This window comes from Panthera pardus, unplaced genomic scaffold (genome assembly GCF_024362965.1).
Source record: "Panthera pardus isolate Hobbes unplaced genomic scaffold, ASM2436296v1 HiC_scaffold_13, whole genome shotgun sequence".
Classification (NCBI taxonomy): domain Eukaryota; kingdom Metazoa; phylum Chordata; class Mammalia; order Carnivora; family Felidae; genus Panthera; species Panthera pardus.
The window spans coordinates 143808892-143832977 of NW_026526688.1; the positions used below are offsets into that span (position 1 = coordinate 143808892).

The following is a 24086-nucleotide window of genomic DNA, read 5'->3' on the forward strand; positions in this document are numbered from 1 at the left end:
AACTGAAAAGGGCAAATAATCCCACTAACAATTGGTAAATTGAGCATAATCAGAATGATAACCTAATAATCTGAATTTAATATTTGTTTACGTTGCTAACCAATAGTGCCATTTACTTTTATTCAGAGATAAACAAAGGAGACCAAAAAAGAAGCAATGTGATGGGAGTGACTAGGAAAGAAGAAAGTGAGATGAGAAATGTGAAAATGAAAAGCCACTGAAAAGTAAAAGGGGAAAAAGGCAAGTGGCATAAAACTAGCATGCTGGGGTGCCTGGATGGCTCAGACGGATAAGCATCTGACTCCTGATTTCAGCTCAGGTCATGATCTCACATTTCACGAGATGGAGCCCCCTGTTGGGCTCTGTACTGATAGCTCAAGCCTGATTAGGATTCTCTCTCTCCCTCTTTCTCTCTGCCCCTCCCCAACTTGTGCACAATGGTGTGTAGTATGCTCTCTCTCAAAATAAATAAACTTGAAAAAAAAAAAAAAACCAGCATGCTGAAAGTATAATTTAAAGACACTGACATAATGCAGTTTGCAGTATTTTCTGACAATTCCTAGGAGAAACCCATATATTTTTTTAGTATTCAGTAACTATTTAACTGACATACAAATATGAAGGACAGGAATGCCAATTTAAAAAATCTAATTCAGGGAAGCACAAATAGCTCAGTCAGTTAAGTGTCTGACTTTGCCTCAGGTCATGATCTCATGGTTCTGGCTGCGCGTCAGGCTCGCTGCTGTCAGTGCGGAGCCCCCTTTGGATCCTCTGTCCCCTCTCTTTCTGCCCATCCCCAGCTTGTGCTCTCTCTCTCTCAAAAATAAACATTAAAAAAAATAATAATAGGGGCGCCTGGGTGGCTCAGTCGGTTGAGCGTCCGACTTCGGCTCAGGTCACGATCTCGCGGTCCGTGAGTTTGAGCCCCGCGTCGGGCTCTGTGCTGACAGCTCAGAGCCTGGAGCCTGTTTCAGATTCTGTGTCTCCCTCTCTCTGACCCTCCCCCGTTCATGCTCTGTCTCTCTCTGTCTCAAAAATAAATAAACATTAAAAAAATTAAAAAAATAATAATAATAAAATAAAAAATCTCATTCAACCAGTTATTCAATAAATATTTATCAAACATCTATTACCAACTTATTTGATCATATAACTGCCTCCAAGAAGTTTAAAACGTAGTTATAGCTTCCCTGGAGAGAACTTCCCTAACCATGACTATTTACTGCAGGACTAAAATAATTCATGTTAACCAATAATCAATTCATTTACAGTGTTTTAATCAAACAAACAAAAAAAAAATACTAGTGTTTCGGGGCACCCGGCTGGCTCAGTTGGTTAAGCGTCCTACTTCAGCTCAGGTCATGATCTCGTGGTTCACAAGTTCAAGCCCAGTGTTGGGCTCTGTGCTGACAGCTTAGAGCCTGGAGCCTGCTTCGGATTCTGTGTCTCCCTCTCTCTGACCCTCCCCCTCTCACACTCTGTGTGTCTCTCTCTCTCAAAAATAAAGAATTTTAAAAATTAAAAAAAAAATTGTGTTTCAGAACACAAAAAGAATCAGAAATTTATTTTAAATATTTTTTATTGTTTATTTATTTTTGGAGAGAGAGACAGAGAGGGAGAAAGAGAAAGAGTGTAAGCAGGGGAGGGACAGAGAGAGCAGGAGGAGACACAGAATCCGAAGCAGGCTTCAGGCTCTGAGCTGTCAGCACAGAGCCCGATGCAGGCCTCGAACTCACAAACCATGAGATCATGACCTGAGCCGAAGTTGGATGCTCAACCGACTGAACCACCCAAGTGCCCCAAGAACCAGAAATTTATTTTAAATTGAACTCTACAACTAAGAGGTTTTACGAAGGAAAAAAAAAAAAAAAAAAGCAAAGGTCAGTCCTATCTTCAGATGACCTAAATTATTATGATCTAAAAAAAGATGTGGGAACATTACAAAGTCAAACACCAGTCTCTTCGCAAATAAATCCAATGAATCTAATACAATCAATTTCCATTACAATTACCAGTAAGTCAGCCAAGCTAATATACTCCTTCATTTATTCTCCATGTTTTCTCTAAGAAAAGAACAATGCTTTCCAAAAGAACATTTTTTCCAAGCAAGGCATCATTATGAAACTTGTCTACCAATTAACCAATTAACACAAATGTTAGCATCTCAAAGTCTTAACACCACCAGCTTTCAAATTAAAGGTAATTTTTTATACAAAAATGTTTATAGCATTTCTGCCTGAGGTATAAAAATATAAGCAGGGCTTTTTTAGGATATCCACAACAGACAAAAAAAAAAAAAACAATGCAGTATAAATAAAATGTGAATACATAAAGAGAGCAAAATGGTATTTGCTATCAGCAAATTTACATAAGAAAATTTTAAATTCTCTCCTAAACGATAATCAGATTCAAGAGTGATTACAATTAGTTCTCAAACCACAAAGCACCAGGACTTATTTTATCTTTTATTTACTTATTAATGTCTGTTTATTTTTGAGAGAGAAAGAGAGAGAGAGAGATAGCATGAGCCGGGAAGGGGCAGAGAGAGAGAGGGAGACACAGAATCTGAAGCAGGATCCAGGTTCTCAGCTGTCAGCACAGAGCCAACGTGGGGCTCGAACCCATGAATCATGAGATCATGACCTGAGCCAAAGTCCGATGCTTTAACTGACTAAGCTACCCAGGCACCCCAATCTTTTAGGTATTTAAATTGGCAACACTTCATGAGCTGCATAAAACTGACAATAGTAAAAGACTTAAAAAAAATTTTTTTTGGTTAATGTTTACTTTTCAGAGAGAGGGACAGAGTGTGAGTGGGGGAGGGGCAGAGAGGGAGGGAGACAGAATCTGAAGCAGGCTCCAGGCTCTGAGCTGTCAGCACACAGTCCAACGCAGGGCTCGAACCCATGAACCGTGAGATCATGACCTGAGCCGAAGTCAGATACTTAACCGACTGAGCCACCTAGGCACCCCTTAAAATGCAGTATCTTTTTAAAAATATATCCTCTAGGACAAGTTTTCCCAAAGTATGTTCTTCAGAACACTCAGATCTATAAGGTTTCCAGAGGAAAAAAGGATCTGGTCTAATAAAATTCATAAACACAACTTACTTTATATCTACATGTTGAATATATTTGAAAACTGCTTATTAATAAACCTTGCATAAATATTAGGCTTTTTGTTTTGTTTCTGATCATCACCCAACATACTTCTTGATAACAAATTTAAGTACATCTACTCATGTTTTTTGAAACATACCTTGCTACTGGTAGGGTGTGTAATATTTAAACAATTCTAGTTTTTTTTTTAATTTCCCTTAATAATCTACATAATAACCTTTAAAAAAAATCCATATAGTTTTCAACAGACACTACTTAAAAAGAATATGAGACATCTTTGGTTGGATAGAAGTGATCAAAACACAAATCATTATTATGGTTTTCTTTGACATTGCTATTGCAAGAGAACCAAGAGAGAAAACACGTATCAGTGATGACACTGACCTTGTTATTAATATGAAACTTGAACCCAAACAGGAGTTTTAGACTATACATTTATAGTAACGAGGTATAAAACATGTTTGACCAAACCAAAACTATGTCTAAATTTAAACACACATTCCGTAACAACAATTTTTATTACAAGAAACTACAGCTGTCTCTATATTGTTAGCCCTTTTGCCTTTTAAGCCAGCTGATCAACATCTGATCTAAAAGGAGATGACCTGGGGCACATAGGTGGTTCAGTCAGTTGAGCACACAACTCTTGATTCCGGCTCAGGTCATGATCTCATAGTTGGTGAGATCAAACCTTGTGTCAGGCTCAGGCTGACAGCATGAAGCCTGGCTTGGGATTCTCTCTCTCTCTCTCTCCCTGTGTCTCTGACCCTCCCCCCATCCCTCAAAATAAATAAACATTAAAAACAAAAAGAGATGACTTTATCAGTACAGTAATTCCACATACTTCTTCTGGACTTAAGCAACCTTTATGCCTTGGGATACAACTTGAGAAAAGAAAATCCCCTATGATCTATCATCAAATGCAGTTAATATTTCTCTTGGGATTTTCAAGAAACTAGCTTTAAAACAAAAAAGCTATTACATGAAAAGTAGATGGAAAATTAAATGTGTTAGCATTCAAAAAAAAATAAGTAGGACTTTTACTATAATTAGTGTTTATTTGTACCCTGCAAAGTATGTCAAGACTAAGGAGGCTTCAATCACCAGAAATCAGTGCCTGTCTCTAAAGTTTAAAAAAAAAAAAAAAAGAGAAATCAAATTTAAAAGTATTGACTCTAAAATATGAAAGGTTTAATGTGGATGGAATTCTACACTTAAAATATTTTTTAGAATTTTATAGAATTATTGACTATCCTATGATATAACACTATGTCTCTAGAAAGCATCCTTAACACCAATCAAAAGTTACTCTTGGGGCACTTGGGTGGCTCAGTGGGTTGGGCTACGGGCTCTTGATTTCAGCGCAGTTCATGATCTCAGTCTGTGAGATGGAGCCTTGCAATCGGGCTCTGTGCTGACAGCAGAGCCTGCTTGGGATAATCTCCCTCCTTCTCTCTCTGTCCCTTCCCCCACCTCTGTCCAAATAAATAAGTAAATAAAAATTTAAAAAAAAAGTCCCTTTGAAAAGTTGGGATAATATCTTGGGGATTATTTAAAAAAAAAAGTTACTCTTAACTGAGAGGATGAAGAATTAGGTATTATAAATCAGTAATGGGGCATCTGGCTGGCTCAGTCATAAAGCATGCGACTTTTGATCTTGGGGTTGTAAGTTTAAGCCCCATGTTGGGTGTAGAGATTACCTAAAAATAAAATCTTAAAAAAAATCAATAATATGGGGTGCCCAGGTGGCTCAGTTGGTTAAGCATCTGGCTCTTGGTCTCAGATCAGGTGTGAGTTCGAGCCCGGCATTTGGCTCCACGCCGTCAGTGGGGAGCCTGCTTGGGATTCTCTGTCTCCCTCTTTCTCTGGCCTTCCCCTGCTTGTACTTTCTCTCTCTCTCAAAATAAATAAACAAACCTTAAAAAAATTTTTTTTAAATCAATAATGTAACTCTAACACATTTAGAAGATATTTAAGGTCAGTAAAAGAAAGCAGGAAAGCACTAAAGGCACAGTAAATTTGAAAAATCCCTTAAGTAAAAAGTTTGACAAAATCAACATCAATCATTCCAGAACTTTGATTCCAGCAGTCTTTAAAAAGTATTGTTTTACCACCTAGCAATTCATAAGCTGCTATGATTATAGATCTGGGATTTCTTTCATGTAACACTATAATTCATTCATTTAACAAATACTTACCGAGTATCTACTACTATGAAAAAACAAAGATTAAAATACGTATGAACTCTGACCGAAAGATTTTTAAGAGTCCAGAAGAGTGAAACATATACAAATGGTAGGGAAAGGTAGAAAGCATAAGAAATGCACAATCTAGTTAAAATATGAAGATTGTTCAGAGGGGAAAGAGATTATTTGCACCTTGGTGGGGGAAAAGGGGTGGATTTAAAGGACAGGTAGACTTTAGGGGTGTCTAACTGGCTTCGTTGGTAGAGCATGCAACTCTTGATCTCAGGGTTGTAAGTCTGAGCCCCACGTTGGGTGCAGAGATTAAAATCTGTTTAAATCTTCTTTAAAAATAAATTAAAAAATTAAAAAAAACAAGATAATAAAATTAATTAAAATAAAGGACAGGTAGACTTGAGACAAAGAAAAGAGGCTTTCTGCTGGGAAAAAGAGGAGAAAAGCACAAAAGATGGAAAACCACAATGAAAACAACTTAATTTTAGAGAAATGGAAAAAATTACAAAATATTAAACAATTATGTAGAAGTTAGAGGTTCCCAACTCTGGCAACTAAAATATCCAGGCCAGATCAAATCGCCAATTAAAATATTTAATATTGTACCACTCTATGATGCTCTACAAATACGTTTTTTTTTTAAATTTTTTAACATTTATTATTTTTGAAAGAGCACGAGCAGGAGAGGAGAGAGAGGGAGACAGAACCCGAAGCAGGCTCCAGGCTCTGAGCTGTCAGCACAGAGCCGGACACAGGGCTTGAACCCACAAACCACGAGATCATGACCTGAGCCAAAGTTGGACGCTTAACAGACTGAGCCACCCAGGAGCCCCTACAAACACCTTCAAAACTAGTGACCCATGACCCCCGTTATCTGTTGAATGAGATGGTGAAACAAATTTTATTCACTGTGTAACTTGGAGTAAGCTATTAATTCTCTTCATAAGATAAATTACTTATCCAATTTTGAGTATGCATTTTTTTTTTGAGTATGCATATTTTTTTTTAATTTTTTTTTTAATGTTTATTTATTTTTGAGACAGAGAGAGACAGAGCATGAATGGGGGAGGGTCAGAGAGAGGGAGACACAGAATCGGAAACAGGCTCCAGGCTCTGAGCTGTCAGCACAGAGCCCGATGCGGGGCTCGAACTCACGGACCGCGAGAGTTAAAAAGTTAGGCAAGAACAAGGGCTCTCACTTTCCTTTCAGTTTACATAAACAACATACACAAGTGATACTCAAGCTTCATTTGAAATCATGATGTAAAAATTATATTGTTCCATTCACTGGCAAGATCAGAGTTCTAGTCTCATACTGTACAACTTGCTTTAATGCTCTGTGCTTCAGTTTCCTAACTTGTAAAATGAGGGTGTTTAAGCTGGATGATCCGCAAAGGGCCTTCCAGCTTTAAAATTCTATACTCAATTGTACACTACCTTTTCTACAGAAGTTATTGTGACAAGGCCAACTATTAACAAAAAAAAGAAAAAGAAAAAGAAAAAACAGTCTTCCTCTAAAAAAAAACATGCAATTGGGGCACCTGGGTGGCTCAGTCGGTTAAGCGTCCGACTTTGGTTCAGGTCATGATCTCACGGTTCATGAGTTCAAGTCCGAGTCAGGCTCTGTGCTGACAGCTCAGAGCCTGGAGCCTGCTTTGGATTCTGTGTCTCCCTCTCTCTCTCTGCCCCTCCCCCCGCTCATGCTCTGTCTCTTTCAATAATAAATAAATGTTAAAAAAAAAAAACATGCAATAAAATCTATACTAAGTGCCAGGCTGTATTTCCTATTTCATTTAATCCTCATTTACACCAATAAGAGCAGGTGGTTCCCTTCCGTTATGCAGGGTATCCTCCAACTCTTGCCTGGTCCAATAAAATTAGGGGTGGAAGGCAAGGATTCAAATCAAGGTCTGATGCCAAAGCAAGCTCTAATAAGCCATACTTGGTGCCTCAAACAAAAAATGTCAGACATAAAATAAATGAACAAAAGCTCAACAGGTAGGCTGCGACTTTGGTAATCTGGAGGGAGCATGGTCTTATAAACGGGGCAGCTTGGGGACCTTGTAGCCATGCGAGCAGACAAAGAAGCCAAAATCAGGGATGTGTGTGCGCACACTAATATTGTACAAAATCTCCTGATTTTCAAATGAAAAAAAAAAAACAGACTCACTAGCTTTCAACTTCTGCTTCAAACAGCTCTAATCCAGATCTATGAGGTTGATTTCAATAATATTACATAAATTTCCAAAATTCCCAAGAAAGTATTAAAATATGCATGGGCACCTGGGTGGCTCAGCTGGTTAAGCCTTGGACTCTTGATTTGGGCTCAGGTCATGGTCTCACTGTTGGTGAGATCAAGCCCAACACCCAGCTCTGGACTGACACCTCACAGCCTGCTTGGATTCTCTCTCCCTCTCCCCTGCTCATGCTCTTTCTCTCTCTCAAAATAAATAAACTTAAAAAAATAAAAAAAAAATAAAATATGGGCATCAGCAAGAAAACCTAGGCTAGGAACTAATGCAAACTATGGTTGAATCCTGGCTCTACTACTACCAGCCGTGCGACCTTGGTCAAGTTACTTTACCTCTCTAAACCTCATTTCTTCATTTGTAAAGTGAAAATACTATCATCTATCTTGCAGCGTGGTTAGAGTAAAGGAGAATATGGACTATAAAGAGCTCAGCCTCAAGGTAAGCCTCTACCTCAAGGTAAGAGCTTGACAAATGAAAGCTATTATTATCTTTCAAGATCCCAGTAACACAGAACATAGGACCTACGTTCATAGATATTCCAGTTATGTTCATGACTACTATCCAAAGTTTTCCTTTAAAATGTCATCCTCTGTCACTTTTCTGCAGATCTAAAATTACCCTCACATAGTTTATTTTAAAAGTGTCACACACACTCACTTCTAATAACACCAACCAAACTTCAAAGTAAGTTGATCCTAAACTTAACCAACTAGCAAATGCTGTTTTCAGTGTCTAACAATTTTGTAAAGTGACGCTGCAAATCGTGTTACCAAGGGTTCAGACTTCTGAATGGGGAGAGTGTAAGGGAAAGCCGGGGTATGTATCCCAAAGCGGTTTGAGCGCGAAACATCCCTGTACGTCCAATCGAGTATTTCCCAAATGGCATATAGTTGGAGGAACCCGAAAAACGAGGTCTGAGCTAATAACACCTGGCAGAACGACCTTCCTCCAGTTGAAGGGACAGGAGCAGGTGGCTTTGTGCCCCCAAACTATCGTTTTATTCTTAGCCACTTGATCTCGTCAACAGCTGGGTTTTAAACCTTCTTGCAGTTTTCCCCCATGCCCCATTCCAGGCTGCGCCGGAGGAAGCAGGACTTCAGGTTCCTCTCGGTCCGGGGAAAGGAGTCAAGGGCCCACGGCCCCGAGGGGTGTACAAGACAAGTCGGGGCCCCTGTGCCCAGGATCGAGCCCTGACGGGGCGGCATCACACGAGGACCACCCTTCACGCCAGGCCTGCGGAGCTTCGGGGCGCGGCTGCTGTCAGCCGGGCCGAAGCGCCGCGGTGGGGGCTGCGCTGGGGCGTAAGGGAATAACTCGGGGGTTTCAGGAGAGAAAGGGAAGCTAAGGGAGAGGCGGCATGTGGACCCCCGGCCCACGGTGGCGCGCGGGAAGTCACCTCCAGGCCCCCGAGTCCTCCGTCCCGTTCCTGCCCGAACCCTTCCCAAGTCCCGGACCCGTCGCGCTCCTCTCACCGTCTCCGCTTCTGTGTGCTGGGGTCCGGCACTCTGACCCCCCATTACCCCGCGGAGGAAATTCATCTTGTCGCTCAGCCACCGGCTCTATCGGCACCTTCGGGAAAGAAGAGGTAACTTTCCCTGCCCTCGGCAGGGCCTGGCCCCCAAGCCCGCACTCTGCACTCTGTGGCCACTGCCACCACCGCCTCCTACTTGGCGGCCGCTCCAGCCCCCGCTAAGCCCGGAAACAGCCGCCGCCACCAGTCAAGATGCGCATGCGCGGGGACGTGGCATTACGTGGCGGCTCCAAGGGCGAAGGCAAAGGGGAAAAGTAGGAAAAAGGAGGCCGGTAGCTCGGATCCGCCCAAGCCCCGCCCACTGCGCAGGTCCCACCTCCCACGGCAGGGACACGCCTCCTACTCCCGCCCTTCTCGGGTCGCTACTGCTGGCCCCAACCACCCACGTGGTAGAAGCCCGGCCCTGCCGGCTGGAGAGGACACCAGTAGTGTACGTGTTTTGGCTTGCGGGTGTTTAGTTGTCGCCGAGGGGGACTTACTGCAAGCTATCGAATCTGGGGTCGTATTTTGTTGAGTCGAAAGTGAAATTTTACTTCGGCCGACGTGACAGGTAAGGGGTCCCGGCCCCTGGGAGGGTTCGTTTGGTTTTGTGTTTTAGCAGTACGAGCCGTGTGGCCTTCTGATCCTCGCCAATTGCATTTCTTTACAGGGCTTTGTTTAGTGGTAAAAAGGGTAATAGAGCCCCCTCATTCCACTGCCACTGGAGGGCGCATTTCTCAGTTCTTGCTCTTCAAACCTGTTCTAAATGGAATTCCTAGATCTTAACACCAGGTACGCCGCTATTTTCAAGTAGTGTGAGGTGCAAACCGATTGAACCCTGCATTTAGCTTGTTAGACAAAATACATTGGTCTGTAGTGTCAGTTTGGCAGCTAGTAGCATAACATTTTGTTACTAACTCAGCGTCTGCATTTTCAGCGGTTTTTTTTTTAAACATGAAAAATGTCATTTTTTTCAAAATGGTATGCCCTGACCCTTTTGAAATGAAATTGCCCAGGTAGGTACACATGCTTCTGGAGTAGTCTTGTAAATTTCTTGAGGCTAAAAAGCGCAGGGTCTAGTTAGCTTACTGATTCATACACCTCTCTGCTTGGATGCCCCACAGGTCTCAAATTCAGCATTTAAAATTGAACTCATCATCTTCCCCAGCCTCCATTAAAGGGGAAAAAAAAATCAGTATGCTTCTTTGTGCCCTGCCACGCGCAACAGTACCACTAGCCAAATAATTGCCTAAGCCAGAAGAAGGATGCTGGGTGGAATCTTATATTCTGGATTTTACCTCCACGCGTCCAATATTCAAGTCCTTTCATTTCTATTTATAGACTATTTCTCAGACAGGTCCTCTGCTCTTCATCTTCTCTGCCTCTGACATAGTTTATGTTCTCATCATTTCTCACCAAGATTATAGCAGTAGCTTCCTAACTAGTTTGTCTGCATTCAAGCCCTGGCTTCCATCCAGTCCAGTCTCCGCTCCACCTTTGGGTGAGCCTAACAACAAGAAAACATCTGTCCATGTTGGTCCTCTTCTTAAGATCTGCCGGTGGTTGTCCATCTGCTCCATAATAAAATCCAGTCTCTGTAGCTTGGTATACAAGCCTGTTATGTTCTGGCTCCTATCTCTCCAGCTCCTGCCTCCCCCACATACTCTGGAATTATGCCTGGATATGCTCTTCCCCTCCCACTTCCTCATCAAGGAAACTCCTACTAGTTCCTTAAGACTTAACTCTGGCATCCTCTGAAAGCTTTCCCTGATACCCAGATACATATGTATATGCTAGCAGTTTGCAGTTGTTAATATGTGGAAAGCACTCAATAAATGCTTGTGAAGCCAAACTGTTAACGGTGGGACTATGTTCTTCACTTTTGTATCTCCATAGGTTAGCATTGTCATAAAAGGTGATATTAATGGATAAATGAGGAAGACATTATGGATAAATGAATATTATGCTGAGGAGGAGGGTGAGGTAAAATCGTAGATAACACATATTGCAAAGGCTACGGTGAAAGTTTTTTTTCCTAGTGCCAAGGTTTTAAGCTTGGGTGACTTGGAGAACGGTTGGACTCATACTGCACAAAATAGGATGCATTCAGCACTGTCCTGCGCTTTAAAACTAGATGCTTGACATTTGCTTCAGACATTTTCCATAGGGGAATTTTGTTGCAGCCTAAAAAAAGTGACCAATAAATACTCAGCATTGTTACTACCAAGTAATGTGTGCAAAGAACCTTACCCAGTCTCTAAGCCCCACCCCTCCCTGAACCACTCTTCGCCTTCTTCCGGTGCCTCCCTCTACTCCATCTTCTGGAGTGGGACTCATGGGTATCTACTATGTGTATTCTTTTGCAGTTAAAAAAAAAAACAAAAACAGTGCCTTGACATTTTAGCTAAGTTCTTTTAAGGCACCAACCTTGTCAAAGTGCCCTGGTTTGTTTTAAACTGGTGAGTATAGTAGGTCAGTAACCTCGTACTATGAGTTTTCCCTCCAGTTGACCTGTTTTCTTCCCTGACAGCATCCCCTGAGCAGAAAAGACTGAGGGCAGGAGGGATGGACAGTGGGTCCAGAGGACGTAAGGGTGGAGCCTTCATTCTCCCCCTTGACCTCGCAGTCTTGCCTCTGTCCTGGTGTCTGGAAAAGGGTGGAGCTGCTCACCACTTCCAGTCTCAAGAGGAGGCAGAGAGGATACAATGGCTAGTTTGTCCCCCACTTGGGGTCGGAAAGGGGAGCAGAGCCATCATGACTACGGAGCAGCCATGAAATGGACTCCTTATACAAGAGAAAGGGGGTTACATGTGAATGTACTTCCACTAATTTTATAGAGAAAAGCCAAGGACAATGTCTGTTTCTATTTGTACCCTTTAATCACTTAGCATAATTCCTTTAATATGATAGATGTTCAAGAACTGTTTCTTAAATAAAGGAAGCGAAAACATGAAAAATTGTGATGCCTGACTTATGCCATTATATTTCTGACTTTCATAAATCTAAACATTTGGGAGAAGTATGCTCCAAATCATTAAAATACACATAATCAAAAATTTTAACTTGGGTGAAAGAAGTGATTTTTCTTTAAACCAAACCCGGGGGCGCCTTGGTGGCTCAGTCAGTTGAGTGTCCGATTTTGGCTCAGGTCATGATCTCTCAGTTCGTGGATTTAAGCTCGCATGGGGCTCGCTGTCAACGTAGAGCCCGCTTCAGATCCTCTGATCCCCTCTCTCTCTGCCCCTCCCGTGCTCACACTCTCTCTCTAAAAAAAAATAAATATTTAAACCAAAGCTGATAACAAAGTAACTAACAAATTAATTGGTTTGAAATTCATTTTTTAAATTGCTTCCTAATGATCCCCTACTTCAGCCTCTCTTCAGTGGCCCCCTTTCCCATCCTTCCTTTCTTTCTAGTGGCAAATTCAGCAAAACAATGAAATATAATTGCACAGGATTGTTTTCTGGTAGGAGTGATGGTGTTGTGGTGGAGTATTGTCTATACCTGCTCAGAAGGATGAGATGCTAATTTGTAGTTGAAATGTACCATAGACAGGTCTTTAAAGACTAATTACTGAAAAATCAGTGTCCAAAAATATTGTTTTGGGGGTTTTTTTGTTTTTTTTGTTTTTTTTTTGAGTAAAGCCTATGCACAACATGGGGCTCAAATTCAAGAGTCGCATGCTCTACCGACTAAGCCAGCCAGGTGCCCCCCAAAACATCGTTGATACAATTATGCAATACTATCCATTAATCAAACAACATCAGAAAAATAAATTACTAATGATGAAGCAGCAATTGAAATTCATAACCAATCAATATTAACAATATCAAACACATAGGTGGTGTTCCTTATTTGCGGGGCTCTGTGTATTCAGAGTGCTTTACATAAAATAATTTACTTAATCCTCACAACAACCTTATGAGGTGGGTATTGTTAGTAGCCCTATTTTACACATGGCAAAACAGGCAGAGAGTGATTTGCCTGATGTCATACAGCTAGGAAGTGACCTAAACCTGGGACATAAACCTGGGATCTGGCTCCAAAGCCTGTGCTCTTAGGTACTATGTTATACAGCCTCTTCTACACTCAAGGCAAGGATTATGCACTAGGTAGAAATATGGCTTGCAAGTCCTTATATAATCTGGCCCTTCTGTTATCCCTCCCACTACATTCCCTCTACTCCAGCTACGCTGGCATCGTATGTTTCTGACTTACTCTCCCCTCTCTCCTCTGTCCCCTTGTTCTTTTCCTGTATTGGGGATGATTGCTACTTCACCTATATAGAGGAATGGCTTACTCCTTCCTGTTTTTAAGTAAGTCTGCTCAAAGGTTGGGGCGCTTGGGTGGCTCAGTCTGTTAAGCATCTGTTAAGCACCTGACTTTGGCTCTGGTCATAATCTTGTGGTTCACGAGTTCAAGCCCTGCGTCAGGCTCTGCAGGTGGTGGGGAGCCTGCTTGGGATTCTCTCTCTCTTGCTTTTCATAAATAAATAAGTAAATACATACATACATACATACGTACATAAATAGTTACTAGGTCTCTCCTGGCTATTCTAAGTTGCAATTTCCCCATAATCCTCCCTCTCCTCTGCTTGTTTCTCTCTGTAGCTCTTGTCAATCTGATACATTATTTCCCCATATATATTCTTATCCGGTATTTCATCAGATCTAAGACACTGTTAAGTGTCCTTCAGAGAAAGAAGAAAATTAAACCCTGCCAGTTGTCAGATGCATCTACCAAAAGATGCATCTCAATTTTAGGTTTCATAAAATGTGAAAAAAATGTTCATTGTGGGACTAAGGGAATATAGTAAATATTTTACATCTTTATCTTGTTTATTGTCTATGTATCCTCATAACCAGCAGAATGTGAGCCCATAAAGGCAGTGATTTTAGTCCCTTTGTGAAATGTTCTATCCTCAGTGCTTAGCACAGTATCTGACACATAGTAAGTGTACCAATCTGACACTTGGTAACTCTAATGGATGAATGAATTCCTCAGATGAGGAAATTCCTGCTTTCAGCCTGTGTGCTTGGGAGTAGAAATTCTGCAGCGTTGCTAAGCATTGCATGGCAGCCTAACCTCCTCAATAGAGTCTGCATTGGGGTTCTCAGAAAATTTTATTAACCTGCTAATTTTAGTTTTCGAATATTTTGTTGGCCTTTAATGACTAACTTAATAATTAACGTTTAGTCATATGTAAATATAAATGTTTTGTTGGAGAAAGAATTTATATTTTTAGGACTAGATCTCAGGCCACTGGGAGAACCATCTCAACCTCCCAGTGGCCAGCTTACCTTGCTTGAGGATTCACACTGATAAAATGGTTTTCATCTTCTCCTCTCTCTTCTTTTCCTCCTCCTCCTCCTCTTTTTCTTTCCTCCTCCTTCTTGTTCTAAAACAGGTAATACATTCACATGGTTAAAATAAAAAGTGCGAAGGGATAAAAAGTTCCCCTACTATATATTCCTTGGCCCCCAAGGCAATCAAACAATTCTTGTTTATCCTTCCAGATATACAAATGTGTATATTTAATCCCTCTGTCTTTCTCTCTCTTTTTTTAAAATAACACAAATAAATGTAGCACATTGTACATACTGTTCTATACCTTTTTACATTTAGTATACCTTGGAGATGGTTCCATATGAGTATGTAGAGGGTGTATATATCTTATTCATCCTTTCTTATTGTGTCCCATGAAGTACTTTTCAACATATTTTTTTAAAGTCCTAGGAATTCCTGGGGTACCTGGGTGACTCATTTGGTTAAGCATCTGACTCTTGGTTTCGGCTTAGGTGAGTTTGAGCCCTTCATCAGGCTCTGTGCTGACACTGTGGATCCTGCTTTGGATCCTCTGTCTCCCTCTCTCTCTCTGCCCCTCCCTGTCTCTCTGTCTCTCAAAAATAAAATTAAAAAACATTAAAAAAAAGAATAAAGTCCTAGGAATTCCTTAGGAGAGGAGAGTGCAAGAAAGAAGGTTCTGGGCCCCCATCCTGTTCCATTCAATTGATTTCATTTATTTACATTGCCTATTTAATTTGAACAAAAAGATTAAGAAGCTAGAATTTTGGACAGCCACCTCTCTTAGTGTGAAACCTGAGCAAGGTATGGACTTGCAATAGTGAAGTAGTCTCACGTGCTCTAGAGTTCAGGGTTCAAATTCCTACTCTACCTGTTTAGAAAGGAAATAAAGGTGTTAGGATTTTATTAGATATTATCTTTAACATGCTTAATACGTTAATATCTGAGACATAGTAAGTACTCCATAAAGGTTAGAGTGGAGACCCAGATCGCCTTGGTATGTATTATGAATTTCTTAAAAACTTAACATTTAAAGATATTACCCTATAATCGTACTTAACTGAAACTTTATTGGCTCATGTTACTGAAAAGTCTGTTACTTCAGATAGGGCTTGATCTAGGGTTTCAAGACAATGTCCCCAGGTTCTGGACTTTCACTGTTTCTGGACTCTGCTCTTTTTATTGGTTTTTTTCTCTGGCTCCACTCAGGGGCAAGATGGCTGTCAGTCCCTACAATCTCGCAGGTCTAAGTTCATCAAGGAAGACTCGTAACCTCTCCTCATGATTCACTGTATCTGGTTGAGTCATGTGCCCATGCGTTGGGCCAAACCCTGTAGTCCAAAGTGTGAAATGAACTAATTGGCCTTGATTCACGTGACCACCTCTAAAGCCAGCAGTCAGAGTCCTCAGCTCATCTGAAAGCATAAAGCATAAGAATAGGGGAGCAGGGACTTTCTTCACAGGAAATCTAGAATACGTGCCAGGGGAAAGTTTATCAGGATAGAAAAAACAATAGGTGCTCACTGTATGCCCTAATGGACTTGACCACTTGCCAGTTGTTTTTGGAAAATATTTTTTCAGCAGTGCCACTAACATATTGCTAGCCTCAGTTCTGTTGTTCTGCAAAAGGTTCAAAAGATCATGCTGCATTATGTAATAAAAGTAATTTCACATTGCATTGTGTTTATGTTTACAAGCACAGCTGTATCTTTACTCTTTTTTTAAAAAAACTATGGTCCTGGTGTGTGTTCATATTTAAGAAAATACAGTAAACAGAGTTGCTTACTTATGAAACATCTAAATTGGGAACTCCCATTTTCAGTTCCAAAGGGCTTTTTATAAAACTATCTATTGAGGGACAGATTTATCAGATCCAGGCCCTGGCACTCTTGCCTGCTGTGGAGAATTTGCAGTCAGCTCTCCACCATACCCACGATCTTCCCCCTTTCTTCTAGCTAGCTGAACAAGCAGGTCTTGAATAGCCAGGATGAAGTTTTTATTGTCCCATTCCATAGTTAGACTAAATCCTTTGAAGTTCACATTACTGGCTGATACCAAGATTCCATGGAAGTTTAAGATGGTTTATTATGGAGTCACTGCTACCTCTAGCAGGAATCCATGACCCTAGAGCAAGTTGCAGCTGATCTATTTCATTTGCCTGAGTCTCTGGCCCAAGTGTGGGGGGATGGGGTGTCAGGGGACTCTGTAGATCTTCTTGAGATTAGAATACAGTCTGACAAGGTAGATCGGGCCTCCAGGACAGCAGGATAGTTAGCTGACCTAGACCACTTTTCAAAGCCAGTCTATACCTCTAAAGTCCATCTCTCCCCAATTTCAGCCCTTTAATGAAGTTGACTATAAGGTGCCAATGTCCTGTGGTCAGTAAATACACAGATAATTGGGGTGGGCTCAGTAACTTGTAGATAATTAGGTGAAGGGTTCAGAATTGGAATAGGCAGATGGTTTGAGAAAAGAAGGAGTTGCGTGAGGATGTAATTCTCTGCCAGCAGGTCAGGTGTCCACTGTAGAGAAATGGAAGATTAGAAGGTCATGAGCACAGAGAGGGGAAAAAAGAGAAGTCTTCTCTTTGGCCTGCCCATTTCCTGATGCTGCCTTACTGGGGCCTCCTAAACACCACATTAGTTGGAGGTAGTATGAAGAGCTGGGAGAACTGACTTTGCCGTCTCCACTGTCTGCTCCCTACCTCCAATACTCCCCCACACACATGGCTTTTCCAGGGCAGGACCACAGCCTGTGAGACCTAAGCGACCCAGACTCAAGTCCTAAAACTGTTCCCTCTCTCCCAGCTATGTGAATAGTGACTCCTAAATAGCTCAGAGTCCGAGGTCCCAATAGGTCATTGCCGCAACCAGTCTCCTTCCTGTGGGGGCCCTGCTATCTAGGTCTGGTTCTAGTATCTGGGTCAGAGCAAAATGGCTATACTAGTATTGTGGTATTTATTTCATGGTATAGTAAGTTTTAGGATCTTTGTTCTTTAAAAGTTCATGATTCATGCCTTTTAAAACAAATCAATGAAACTACGTATTTAACACATTTCATTTTCACAGAAATTAGTGATTCCAAGCTCAGCTGTGTCTTTGCATGTCTTGAGCTTTAGCTCTTCTGCCTGGAGCTTTTAGAATCTGGTCCTCTGGATTGCTGCTCAGCTCTAACCAGAGTCTAGGGCTCCCCATATTTGCTTTTTCCCTGCCAGTCCAGGAAGGATGGTCCTTTCTGTGGGCCAACTCCTATCTTCCCCAGCAGAATAAGCCACGTTGCTCATAGAACCTTTCTTTTGGAATCCATATGCCCCCTCCCTCTTTTTTGGGGGGTGGAATGGGGTGTGGAGGTGGGGTTGCAGGACCTGAGGAAGGGAAGGGATGATTAGAAGGGCTTCTATGAAGGAGACAGGGGGCAAAGAAGAGGAAGGCAATAGAGTGGCAAGAGAATTGAGAAACTGAATGAAACTGCTGACTAATTATCTGCAGCTAGAGTATTACACCCACATAAATACTGTTGTTGTTGTTGTTGTTGTTGTTGTTGTTGTTGTTGTTTCTCAGTACTTAAAATAGCTCGGTATAGCAGAATGCTGAAAATAGTTGTGCTTGGTTTCTTGAACTACTGATTCAGCAAACATTTGAGCCTCTGTCCTCAGAGACAGGCCCTGCTCTAGGTACTCTCCTGTGTGTATATCACTCTGGAATGCGAGAAATCCTTACTCCTGTTTCACAAAGAAAGAAGCCTGGGCTTCAGCATGGCATAGACCAGAAAGGCAAGTTTTTGTTTGCCAAACTAGACGGACCTCAGTTTTCATTCTAGTCTTGCCAGTTTCGGACAGCGTAGCCTTGGGCAAATTCCTTTGCTGTATCAGTTGCAATGACCATGTGCTGCAACGACAGGAAATCAAAGAGTATCTTAAATTAGGAGGTAGGAAGTACAGGACTGACACAGAGGCTCTAAGATGTCATCTGGGATCTAAGCTAGAATCTTTCTGCTCAGCCATCCTTGGCTTGAGGCTTTTATCCTTGTGGCTACAAGCTAGCTGCTTCATCTCCAGCATTGCATCCTTATTCTGAAAGGAAGAAGGGCAAGGGTGAATGGCCAAAAAAAGAGAAAAGATTCTTAAAGAAGAGAGAATAAACACTAAGTGAGAAATTTGCTAACCTAGTAGCATCATTGTAAAGATCAAATTAAATAATGTTCGGAAAACGTTTACCAAGAAGCGGTTGATTCTGAAAAATACCCCTCCCGGGGCGCCTGGGTGGCTCGGTCGGTTGGTCGTCCGACTTCGGCTCAGGTCATGATCTCACGGCCCGTGGGTTCGAGCCCCGCGTCAGGCTCTGTGCTGACAGCTCAGAGCCTGGAGCCTGTTTCGGATTCTGTGTTTCCCTCTCTCTCTGCCCCTCCCCTGTTCATGCTCTGTCTCCCTCTGTCTCAAGAATAAATAAACGTTAAAAAAAAAATTAAAAAAAAAAAATACCCCTCCCTTGGTGTGCCTGGGTAGCCCAGTCAGTTGGGTGTCCGGCTCTTGGTTTCAACTCAGGTCATGATCTCACAGTTCATGGGATCAAGCCCTACATCAGGCTCTGTGCTGAAGGTGCAGAGCCTGCTTGGGATTCTCTCTCATGCCCTAGTCTGCCCCCCCTCCCCATCAAAATTTATTAATTAATTAAAAAACTACCCCTGCCCAATTTGTGGGCACAGGTATTTATTTATTTATTTAATCACTGTAGTCACAGAGGCAGTAAACAGAACAGATGATAGTCACTGCACCTTAGTTTCCTTTTATGTTTAGAAATTCTATATTTTCTTAAATCTTTTGGCATCTCTTCAGCTATACAACTAAAACTACCTCTATGCTGTGTTAATCTACACAACTGCTTGCAGAATGGTTGGTTCTAGGACCTTTTACTAAGACAGCATTACATGGGTATTATATAAGAACTTGATTCAAATTTATTTATATTTCAGCATGTTCACCTCCTTATAGTCTAAGACATTTGTTCTTTTTTGGGGCAAATGGCTATTTATTCCCCCCAGGGATCATACTTTGGAAAGACCTGGGCAGGGAAAATGGTTAGAGAATAGTGGCATTTTCTCAGCCTTATAAATAAACACAACTGTATGTTTTATTGATTCTTTGCAGTTTTTAAAATATTTAACAGAGAGAGGGAACTGTAAAACTCTTTCCGCTTCTGCCCGTGAAAAGAATTGGAATTTTAAAATTCCCTTGTCACAGAATCAGTATGTAAGATCATGAAAATTTAATACCAATTGGCTGCAGAGTCTCACTTCATTTAACTGAGAATTTTACACTGAACATGAGGGAATTATAATATCAGTACAGGTCAAAAATAAAAAATGATGGTAGAAAAGTAATACATCAAGGTACAAATTATATATACTGAATGATCATAGCTAAGTTTAAAATGTAAACATAGGAAGAAGCCTAGAAGGAAATGCAGTAAGGTGTGAATTTAGAGAGGTTATATTTTAGTGGGAAGATCCTAGATAATGCTTTCTTCTTTCACCTGTTCCATAATTTACAATGGATACTTTTTTTTAAACAAGGATGCTTTTAAAAAATAATCACAAATTATAAGTAACTTAGAAAAGATACTAAATAGAAATAGTTTTGGAAGAGAAACATCTGGAACCCTGAAAACACTATTAGTTTGCTTGGGAGAAGAAGCCCAAGGGCCCCCATGTTGCAGCTGATGCCTGAGCCTGAATTTTATTTCATCTACTTTGATACCATCCCTTCTCTTCCCTTCCATTTTTCTTTTCCTTTATTTCTCATCTCTTTTCCTCTTTATATACGGTAGGTTAAAAGATTAATTATAAGAAGACCAATTTTATATAGTAGAATGAACAGTATACCTTAAAACCAGACAGATTTGGATTTGAATCCTGACATCACCATTTATTTGTTCAACAAACATTATTTGAGCAGCTACTGTGTCGCCTACTATCTTAGGCACCGAGAATTCACCAATGATTAAAAACAAAAATGGGGCGCCTGGGTGGCTCAGTCAGTTAAGCGTCCAACTCTTGGTGTCAGCTCAGGTCCTGATCACACGGTTTGTGAGATCAAGCCCCATGTCAGGCTCTGTGCTGACAGCACAGAGCCTGCTTGGGATTCTCTCCCTCTCTCATTGCTCCTGCTCTGATCTCTCTCTCTCTCTCTCTCTCTTTCTCTCTTTCAAAATAAATAAACTTTAAAAACAAAGTTAAAAAAAATGTCTGTCTTTGTGCAATGTATATTCTACTAGGGGAAGACTATGTCAGTTAAGAGGCCCTGGAAAGACCCCTGGATCAAAAAATATCTGCCCAAGCTGATGATTACAATGTGTAAAGTATGGTATGAAGGACTTAGCTTTTTGGATCAACAAATCTCTTCTTTTAAAGTGCAGATGTCCAGGGGCGCCTGGGTGGCTCAGTCAGTTGAGCGTCTGACTTCGGCTCAGGTCATGATCTCGCAGTTCGTGAGTTTGAGCCCCGAGTCGGGCTCTGTGCTGACAGCTCAGAGCCTGGAGCCTGCTTCAGATTCTGTGTCCCCCTCTCTCTCCGCCCCACCCCTGCTTGTGCTCTGTCTCTCTCTGTCTTTCAAAAATGAATAAACATAAAAAAAAAAATTTAAGTGCAGATGTCTGTGGAAAGAGTATATCATCATTAGGCTACACTGTTCTTTATATATTAGCATAAATTAATTCTATCATATATCTTAAATGCTAAATGAGAGCCATGCTTTGCAAGAATAAACATGTTAATTGAAGAGAGGACCGTTGGATAACATTCAGGAATGTTGAGTGGGTTTCAGACTAGGCAGTAAGAATGTCCTCTGGCAACAGGTGACTTAGGAAGGGCAAGAAAGAGGATTAAAGAACAATGTTAGGATTCTGGGAACAAATTTTACTCTTAACACATTAGTTTGGGGGGAAGATCTAAAAGGCTTCCCATATTTAGGTACTACCCATCTTCCTTCTCTTTGCAGCCAAGTCTTTTTGAGAGTGCCTTATAACCTGGAGATTCCAGATTCCAGAATATAGAGAGATATATCTGTGGCCTTCCCAAATCCTTCTCATTCTCAAATACTCCTACTAGAGTGTACCATCTCCCCCACAAAATGTATAAAGTCTAAATAAATAAAAAGTGGGGCGCTTGGGTGGCTTAGTAGGTTAAGCCTCTGACACTTGATTTAGGCTCAGGTCATGATCCTATGGTTCATAAGATTGAGCCCTACATTGGGCTCTGCGATGACAGTGCAGAGCTTGCTTGGGATTCTCTCTCTCCCTCTCTCTACTCCTTCCCCATACTCTCTCTCCCTTTCTCAAAATAAATGAACTCAAAAAAAATAATAAAAAGTGGCCCCTGGGTGGCTCAGTTGGTTAAGCTTCTGACTATTGGTCTTGGCTCAGGTCATCTCACAGGTTTGTGAGTTTGAGCCCCGCCTCAGGCTCTGTTGTTAGTGCAGAGCCTGCTTGTGGGTCTCTCTCTCCCTCTCTCTCTGCCCCTCCCCTGCTTGCTCTCTCTCTCAAAATAAGTAAAGTTCAAAAAAAAAAAAAAAAATAGAATAACAGTCCCACTGAGGTACAAATACCAGCCTTGTGCTTATTAGTAGCTTGCCTCTTGCTCACATTTTTAAATGAAAGTTCACTAATAAAATTTAAAATATGTAGATGCCAACATTCTGCTGTCATTTATACTTGCATCTCTATATCCTCCCTCCGGTTCACCCTTCACCTCTTCCACAGTGTTCCCTCTATTCCTGTTATTCTGAAATTGTACATTGTAAAGTTGTAAAGAGGTTCTGGGTTCTGTCACAGCCTAGGGCCCCTCCTGTTTAAAGAAACAGAAAGTCTTGTAAAATAATTCAGGTCAAAGAAGATGTAAGGATATAGGGGAATCTAAAAGGAAATATTCAGGAAGTACAGCCCAGCCCCCATGAGAACTAGAGTCAACATACAGGTACTATGTGTGGAGAGAGAGAGTGTGTGTGTGTGTGTGTGTGTGTGTGTGTGTGTGTGTGGTGCATGTCAGTCAAGCTTGATAGTCTCCTTTCTGTGCTTTTTTTCCGTGAATCTGTTCTACTCCCTTGTTTCTGAGACTTGCTTTCTCTGCTGATTCATGACCCATCTGCTTCCATTATGTTAGGCTTGCATGAATGCCATGGCCCCAACCCTGGCTTTTTCCTGGCCCAAGTAGGACCCTTGTTTAAGAAATGTTTCATTATTATTACCTGTGTTTCCCTTTATCTTGGCTTACAGAGTATAGGTGGGGTGGGAGGATGGAAGATTTAGTATATCCTGTTAAGAACCATTGATCTTCGGTTACCCGAGTGTGGTAGTAGTTGGTATTATTTCCTGACAACAACAGTTAGTACCAACAAGTCCTTGCGGTAACCACTGTGTATACTGTCTCCATTAACTGTCTTAATATCACTACTTTCATCCCCTTTATGCAAGAGGACACTTGAAGGAGGGAGCTAAAGTAGCCCAGTGACTGGGATTTGATCTGAGATTTCCTACTGCGGAGGCTGAGTCCTCTCCTGCTGTCCCACATCAATCTCTAATCACTTCATTGGTTGTTCTTGGCAATTGCCATAGCTTAACCCTGGTACTTATTTCCCCAGACTACTCTGTCTCACTCTGGGGAAGTAGATAATTTGTGAGAAGGGGTACACTAATCAGTGGGTTACAGAAGTCCATCCAGTAACATTGTTTCCTAGTTATTTCCAGTCTGTGACAAAGCACTGCTCTTGCCGGAACATATGGAGACCAGGTGAGACTGCTCTGTTTCTCATGTGGAGCCATCCACCAACTCTAGCAGCCCTCCAAATGGACACTACACTTTGTCATTTATATAAGCTGTTGCTAATGTTCAATAATACTTCAGGGCTTAGCCCTGGCACAGTACCTCGTATATGGTGGGATGGATGACCAGTAAGTGTTCTCCCTGCCAGTAAACTGAACCAGCCAACTTTAGATTATATCTTCTCATAAAATCGAAGCCAAGGGTCATCAGAGTTGGTGTCTTTTTCCATTTGAGTGGCTATAACAGAATACCATAGATGGGGTGGTTTAAAACCAACAGAAATTTATTTCTTACAGTCCTGGAGACTTGGAAGTCCAAGATCAAAGTGCTGGCAGATTCATGACTGGTAAGGACCCACTCACTTCCTGGTTGATTGATGGCTGGCTTCTTACTGTGTCCTCACATGGCAGAAGGAACAAAGGAGCTTTCTTGGGACTCCTTGGTAAGGATACTAATCCCACTTGGAGACCTCATGGCCTGATAACCTCCCAAAGGCCTCATCTATAGAATCACATTGGAAGTTAGGATTTCAATATATGAATATTTATGACACAAATACTGAGACTTTAGCACCAAGTTAGTTAGTGAAGGGAATCATGATTATAGGCTAGCAACCTTTGGAGTAGATGATTCTGTTAAAAAAAAAATTAATGTTTATTTTTGAGACAGAGGGGGGAGGGACAGAGAGGGAGGGAGATAGATGATCTGAAACAGGCTGGGCTCAAACTCAGGAACTCACCTGGGCTCCAACTCAGCTGAGATCATGACCTCAGCTGAAGTTGGGACACTGAACTGACTGAGCCACCAGGCGGCGCCCCCCCCCCCCCGCAAAATGTTTTTTAAGACACTTTTTAAATAAAAAACTTTAAAGATCACAATGGAGGGGATC

General features: G+C 41.5%; 2 protein-coding genes across 3 annotated transcripts in view; one reads left to right on the forward strand and one right to left on the reverse strand.

Moving 5' to 3' along the window:
* USO1 (USO1 vesicle transport factor) overlaps positions 1–9291 on the reverse strand; it is a 93832-nt gene extending 84541 nt beyond the window's left edge. Inside the window, exon 1 of one of the 2 annotated variants that reach the window (XM_019467319.2) lies at positions 9042–9291. In XM_019467319.2, the coding sequence (XP_019322864.2) occupies positions 9042–9107 (66 nt within the window). In that variant the 5' untranslated portion in view covers positions 9108–9291. The remainder of the gene's footprint in view (positions 1–9041) is intronic. The other variant, XM_019467327.2, reaches the window with a different exon arrangement.
* A 185-nt stretch (positions 9292–9476) lies between these two features.
* Positions 9477–24086, forward strand: part of G3BP2 (G3BP stress granule assembly factor 2) — a 78435-nt gene continuing 63825 nt past the window's right edge. Inside the window, exon 1 of the mRNA XM_019467341.2 lies at positions 9477–9650. The gene's annotated coding sequence lies outside the window, so the exon portion shown is untranslated. The remainder of the gene's footprint in view (positions 9651–24086) is intronic.